We start from the raw sequence: 7,673 nt of genomic DNA, 5'->3' as shown, positions 1-7,673 counted from the left end.
CCCTTTTTTGAATTAGACATTGCATTGACTTTTCGTGTGCGACAGGTCACCTAAAATCTGATGTCGTCATGATTAAAGCGAGTAAACGCACTCTGCGCTGAGCGCTCCATCCAGAGTGCGCCTTTTTCGGCCGCTCTCGAGCTGCAGGAGTATGGTGGGAACGGTGGGTCACGTGAGAGGGCCGGGCTGACCTACTTTTATCCAATGGCAGAGCGCGATCTCGTGCTCTATCCCTCTCCCCCTCATAAAAGACTTGTCACATTGAACCCCATGCGCTTTCGCCGTAGAGAAAAACAACTCAATCATAAAAGGGAAGAAAAAGTGCCAGCACCTCCTTGTTCGAATGAAATAAGTGGGTTAGGTCTACAAAGTGTACAACTCTCAAATAATCAAAATACTTCAGATCAGGAATATGAGTCAGTTCTGAACACCCTGGCAACACAAGTAGCTGTGGGACATTCTCGACCAAAATCATATCACACCAAGGGATTCTTTCCCATATTCGAAACAGACATTGTATTGCCTTTTTGTGTGCGAGATGCCACCTAAAATCCGCTATAGTCATGATTAAAGCGAGTAGATAAGACGCACTCTGCGCTGAGCGCTCCATCCAGAGTGCGCCTTTTTCGCCTGTCTCGCTTTCAGCGCACGGGCGCTCTCGAGCTGCAAGAGTGGAATGGTGGGTCACGTGAGAGGGCCGGGCTGACCTACTTTTATCCAATGGCAGAGCGCGGTCTCCTGCTCTATCCCTCTCCCCCTCATAAAGGGCTGTCACATTGAACCTCATGTGCTTTTGCCGTAGAGAAAAACAACTCAATCATAAAAGGGAAGAAAAAGTGCCAGCACCTCCTTGTACGAATGAAATAAATGGGTTAGGTCTACAAAGTGTCCAACTCTCAAATAATCAAGTCTAAATTTAGTAGTTGGCTTAGTTAATGTGAAAGAATACTTTTAGTCATTCAGTCTGGCTGCAATTATAACCTTCTTAACAATAATGTCTGAGTCTGACTGAACTGTGACGTGTGAAGTGATTTGTCTGGCATCATATTGTACACTTGAAAAATAATCAATATTTTGCTTGTGGAGCAGGCAGCCCTTCAACATTGTGAATACAATAGGTGCCATTACATCTAGTCTTTTTTTCTTAGAAAAAAAATCCATATCTGTGTCTTTTGTTATTAAAACTTCCTTGGCAACAGTGGTTGCTAAAGCACAGCAATGTTGTGACAACCTTTGCAAATCAGAAGTAGGACACTGCTGCTAACCACTCTTCCTAGTCTAGGTCGGAATACTTTAGACTGAGTGGACGATATAATGCATATACTATAATATATGGCATTTACAATAATATATGAGATTTAGCACTTTTATCCAAAGAGATTTACATTGCATACATTTTTCAGGGGTCAATGGACTGCACTTATATAGCGCCTTTATCCAAAGCGCTTTACAACGGCCTCTAATTCACCCATTCACACACACACCAATGGCAGCAAGCTACCATGCAAGTCTCACTGGGAGCAATTTGGGGTTCAGTGTCTTGCCCAAGGACACTTCTACATGTGGCCAGCTGGGGCTTGAACCGCCGATCTGCCAACCTTGCGATCCTTAGTCAGCGGCTCTACCTCCTGTGCCACAGCCGCCCACAGGGGTCCAGCACGACTATTCCCCTGCACTCTGTGTCTCTCCTTATTCAAATACAAATACAAACAACCCTGTAATAGACATGTGGCTACCACTCAGCACCAGGGGAGGCTGGTGAAGGCAGAAACAGGAGGCTCATGGTAATGCACTGTCTGATACCATTCCTCATTCCATTCCATACATGACAATGAGAAATCGTCCTCCGATTTCTGCCTCCACCAGGCTCCCCTGCAAAATCACATCATTACATACATAGTGATGTAACATATGTCATGTATCAACTCTGGTTTTGAAAGTTGTAATTATGTTCTCACTATGAATAATTGCCATACATGTCTTCCAAACTTTTGAAAGGTCATGTTTTATGATAGCTGAGAGAGCCTTCCCTCCCACTCACACTCTGATTCCCTTTCCCATTCGTAACTATTTTCCTTTCTCTCATTTGTACTGTTGCCAATAAGAGGTTGAAAATATTATGATTAGCATGACCAAGGCTGAACTGAATCAGCCAGTATGTTATGTATGATCTTTATCCTTAGTCCTACTTTGTCTGAGCTCACCTTTTTGACCTGGTACAGGCAGGCAACACTTGTTTGTAGTAAGTGAACCACAATGGAAACAAGCCTTTGGGCTTTTTTTTCTTCTTTTTTTTTCTTTAAGGGTTAGGGTTAGGGTTAGGGTTATGTATGAAGGTTATATACAATATGTATACATCTGAACCTTCTGACTTTTATAGCAAGGCAATAGACACACACACACACTCACACACACACACACACACACACACACACACACACACACACACACACACACACACACACACACACACACACATTTTTACTTCCACAATGCATCCATATGGCTCACTAACCATGAAAACAGGGTAAAAAAAAAGCTTAACTGAACTTATCACAGGACCTGGCCTCTAATGATAGTGGATGAATGGAGGTGAAGGTCTCGCTTTAGTTCTTCCCACTACGTGGAATGGCAAACAGAGAGGCGGAAGTTCACCCTCTCTACAGTTTAAAACCGACCAGTGGACAGAATGTTGTGCTGGTAGAAGTGAGCTGAATGTGGGTTTTAGTGGATTCTCTAGTAAAGCAGGACCAGATGTGTGTGCTGTGTCCTCAACTAAAGCACAGAGCAGCTGTAACTCTCTCACCCTGGAGTGAGCCACCACTGATGAAGCTATTTACCCCTGGCCCGATGAACAACAGATTGATCTATCAGACTGGTACTGTATGCGTGTATATATAAAACAGAGGTTTAAATATAGTTTTTGTTTGGTATTTTTTATTTTATTTTTTGAACTTTTTGTTGACATGCGTAAGTGACATTTTGTTTATAAAAGTTTCAATGTTTTGATTATGCATTCATGGGGGGACATGCATACATGTAACAAGGGTAGGTGCAATAAGCCACGGCTTCAGCCTACACCTTTTTGGCCCTGATGTTATAAATTGTGACTATGTACATTTTCTTATATCTGTATTGTGAATTGTATAGGGGACCAAAATAAACATTCTCAATCAAATTCTCTCAATCAATGAGTGAGTGTGTGTTAACTTTGCTTTACTTTGAATGTATGTGTGTGTGTGTGTGTGTGTGTGTGTGTGTGTGTGTGTGTGTGTGTGTGTGTGTGTGTGTGTGTGTGTGTGGTGTGTGTGTGTGTGTGTGTGTGTGTGTGTGTGTGTGTCATGTGTCATGTGATTAGTGTTGCCAAGGGAGGAGATATATTTAACCACACCTGCTAGAGTTGGAAAATCAATACTCCCAGCCTGGAGCAGGGTGACCATTGGCTTGAGCTTTTCAAACACCAATACTATAAATACCATCCCTCATACACACAGACCTACCCACACACACGCACGCACGCACATCCATGTTTAACCAGTTCCAAATTACCGTCATTTGGTCAGTGGCCAACAAATGGACTGCCCTATTCCAAAAAACCACGCCAATTCTTACAGATTTTATTTGGTTAACTTGAATTACAAAAGTCACCAAAACAATGAACCAAACCACGATTGCACTAGACTCAAAAAGGGAAATTAAGATCCTTGTACGTGGTGGGGTGCTTAGGTGGCGTAGCGGGTTAAGCGCTGACCGTGTAACCGCAGGGTGCCCGGTTCGATTCCGGCCTGGGACATATCCTGCATGTCATCCCTCCTCTCCCTCTCTCTCACCCATCCTTCCTGTCTAAACTTCACTGTATCTGTCTGAGAATAAAAATGAAAAATATGAGTGGGACTGCCCCACTCAGAAAAAATAACTTTAAAAAAAAAGTTCCTTGTACGTCTGAATCGACCTGTGGCTATGACGTACGTAAGTCAGGTTATAGGACACACAGATAGCACATGACCAGTTATACAGGCAGAACACTGGAATGGTGATTAACAATGAGCGCATTCTTCACATGTCATAACATAGAGCTTTCAAAGAATGCTACTGTCTTTTGATCTGAAACTTGGGAGTTTACTGAGAACTAAGGATATGGTCTTATTTTGTGCTACTGGATAATGATAGTAATACTAGTCCGAACTAACACATACAGGCCAGGGGAAGGGTTAGGGGTGGGTTAGTTAGTTGAATAGTTAGTTAGAGAAAACATTATGTTCATAACATACTATATCCATGTACAGGATTTTCATAATCATTCCACATTATTCTAATCAGAAGCATCTCACGGTGTCCTGACAAAGTACTTGACACGTGAAAAGTCTCGACGTCAACACTTAATTAGAAATCTTCACTGTCTAGGGTTAGTGAAAAGGAAAATGGTTATGCTTTTAGCAGCTAACTCTGTTCCATTGTGACTCAGAGGGCAATTATAGGGAATGATTATTATTATTATGAATAATAATGAACAAGACGACTGAAGATGTTTCTCCAGATGAAGGTGAACATATAAAGTCATTTCGTCCTCAAAACGACCATTCCTGCTTTAGAACTGAAAAAAAAAAAAAATTCTTTACTGGCTTCAAAGGCTGCTTCGGTTCTTCAGAAAGAGTAGAGGTGGAGAGGGCTTATCCTCTGAAAGTGTGACATTCAATTGTTCCAAACAGGGGTTACATGAACAGAAATAATAAAGAGGAGAGCCAATTCCAGGAATCATTTCCAGGAACTAAAGAGAAAAACAAGTAGCCAAAATAATAGAATTTCACTATTAAATGTCATGCTTCAAAGTCCTCCTGATGCCGTGACGGTTTGCGTACCAAATCAGACTCAATTCGCACCATCCGTTTATCAATTAGAACATTGATTTTGGTTCAAGAGCCAATATGAAGGTCAATATGAATATAACAAGTCCACCTTTCTGAAAGTAATTTACAGTAATAGCCTACAAACTGTGCAATAATACAGTTCCTTATCTAAACACAGTGTATACTTTCTTACTTTCACTGTACTTAAAAATTGGTTTCACTGCTATGAATTTATCTCCCAATACAGATCCTACATATAGGATATTCCTTGTTACATGCTATTAGATGAAGTGCTATGTATATAATGTAGGGTTTGAATCACACCGTGAGGCTTTTAGGGTCCATAGGCTTCCTTACATAATAGCTCATCCTTCTGTTGGATAGTAGGGCTGGTTGATTGACAGATGTTGTTACATGAGGTGTGTCTCCTGTAGTTGTGGTCTCCGTTGGTTGGTCAGGCTGGCCCTCCCTCTCCTCCGCCCCCTGCCCTTCCCCCTTCGCCTCTACGACCCCCTCTCCATGAGGTTGCCCCAGGGAGCTTGTCACAGGACGGGTCCACCATGTTGTTTGGGTCACATGACTGTAAGGTGGTAAAGAAAAACAAAACACACACACTCTCAGTCTCAGAGGTCATGATCCTTGACCTTCCTTTGAAGGACTGACGGTTCCCTGACGTTTCACTTTGTTGCTGCCCCAATGACATGAGTGGAGTTGCTGACAGGGCTGGTGTTGTTGTGTTCGCAGGAAACCACCCCTACCTCCATGCATGTCACTGCCTGTGGCGGCAATCAATCAATCAAAGAGGAATATCATATCATCATGCACAATGTTACACAACACCGTAATTAACCTTAAACTTGGAATAACAATGGAGTCTGTTTATGATGCCAGCAGCGTTCATCACAAATACTTGTAGGATTAATGTAGATCAACCTTTAGGTGAGTCTATCCTGTGGTTGCTGGACTTGAGGCTCACGCAGGATGCAGGTACATTTCCAGTAAGGACTACCGTAGTGGCGTTGTATGGAAACGTTTGACTGAACATTGAGTCTGGAAGCATTGGACTTTTTCGAGGTTGATGTAGGTGGTCACCTTGACTTATATATCATTGGTCATCCCAAACTGTTCTTGCTGCCAAAACTCTTACTTGATGTAGTATTTGATCCCATCTGCTGTGTAGGCCTCCTCCCTTACATACAGTAGACCTGGAGGGAGAGAGAGAGAGAGAGTAATCTGTTTAATCTGATTAATGAATGAGCTAATGATCTCAATGTTTTAGCTCGTTATCTCTAGCCCTTATACTGTATAGAGCTAGTTTCATACCTGCCTCACACACATTTAGATGTGCCAATGCTAATGAATAATCATTGCAAGAAATGATGGATAATCTAACTGTGCGTTCTCTAAACATACTCTTTTCCTGAGCTTGCTCAAAGTATCCCTGGGGCTACCTCTCTCTCAAACCTGCTCTTGTTCTGTGACAGCTTGTCTCTACTGCACTACTGATCTCTTTAACTGGAATACAATTACCGCCTTAAGCCTGTTGTTGGCAAACAAAGAAAGAGTTTTAAATAATGACCTCTGGGCATTAAGGTGGAAACCAAACCGTGAGTTTTAGAAGAATTATTGACCTGTAACAGTGTCTGCAGTCTCCTGATACAGGGGCTACCCAAAATAGTTATGTAAGCATAGAATTGGGTAGATCAGACATGTCTTCTCAAAGGAATGTTCTGTGTTGGGAACTCCATATTGGCTGTACCATTCAGAATAGTTTGTTAAATTCACGCGTACCACATAGTCTTTTGGAACGTTGTGCTGTTGTAAGTGTTTTACATCTGAGATAATGGTCAATTCTGTTGAAATACCAAACCCAGACCTTGAAACATCTGGTTTTACAGGCATTGTCCAATCTACTTGTTGTCATTCCATGGTCAACTAATTTGTGACAGCAGCTGGTGAAAGCGGGAACAAGTCGCCAACCAATCAAAATGTTCAGACTTTTTTTCAGACTTTTTAAAAATGAATTTCAGCGTTGTTGAAAATCAATGACACACTCGCTAGTAGTCGAACCAAAACATTGCAACGCAATGGATTCAGTGAGTAAACCCCCCTACTCTACACTAACTAGGTAATGCTAGGTAATGCTTGACTAGTGAGCCTAGTCTCTAGGATAAAAACTGTTCTCTATTAAGTATTTGCCTTGTACTAGATGAACTAGTATACATTATTATTAAAGTCTCGTTGTTTCATTTTATTTGACCTACCTTGTACTAATAAGCACAGACTCGATAAATCTTTTTACATAGTGATAATTACATTAGAGTCAGCATTATCAACATTAGATGTATTTTGCTATGAAGGAAACATAGCCAGAAGTCCCCGCCATATAGAGACGGATTGTAGTTAATTCCGGCCTACACACACAATACACCTAAATGGCACAGATAATGAGTTCTCATTCTCAGAAAAAGGAAAGATGATATCATTCAAAGAGCTTCTTTGTGTTCTACTGCATGTTCAATCTATATACTCGATTCATTTCACTTATAATGTTTCACTCTGTCAACTAATTATTTAGGCAGACAGATGTTTTACATCAAAATACATGATAACGAGGATTGTACAGTAGCTGTTGCCCTTATAATAATAATAATAATAATAATAATAATAGCTTAGATTTATATAGTGCCTTTCTCAAACCCAAGGACGCTTAACAGATTTCATAGACAGACAGAACAGAAAAACAAAGCAAAGAAACAAAGACAACGAGAGTGACAAAACTAGACTAGGGGCCAAAGGCCTTAGAGAACAGTTTTTTTTTTTTTT

At 41.2% G+C, this 7,673-nt stretch overlaps 1 protein-coding gene across 1 annotated transcript in view; it reads right to left on the bottom strand.

The window, feature by feature from the left end:
* Positions 1 to 567: 567 nt before the first annotated feature.
* Positions 568 to 7,673, bottom strand: part of stxbp4 (syntaxin binding protein 4) — a gene marked incomplete at both ends in the record, with an annotated part of 44,669 nt that continues 37,563 nt past the window's right edge. Inside the window, 3 exons of the mRNA XM_080542284.1 lie at positions 568 to 663; positions 5,262 to 5,427; positions 5,995 to 6,052. Coding sequence (XP_080398410.1) covers positions 568 to 663; positions 5,262 to 5,427; positions 5,995 to 6,052 — 320 coding nt within the window. The remainder of the gene's footprint in view (positions 664 to 5,261; positions 5,428 to 5,994; positions 6,053 to 7,673) is intronic.

The sequence above is a fragment of the Nansenia antarctica genome (assembly GCF_963989245.1).
Source record: "Nansenia antarctica genome assembly, chromosome: 11".
Classification (NCBI taxonomy): Eukaryota; Metazoa; Chordata; class Actinopteri; order Argentiniformes; family Microstomatidae; genus Nansenia; species Nansenia antarctica.
The sequence above is the reverse complement of the archived record's forward strand: the minus strand, read 5'-3'. Positions and strand labels throughout refer to the sequence as shown.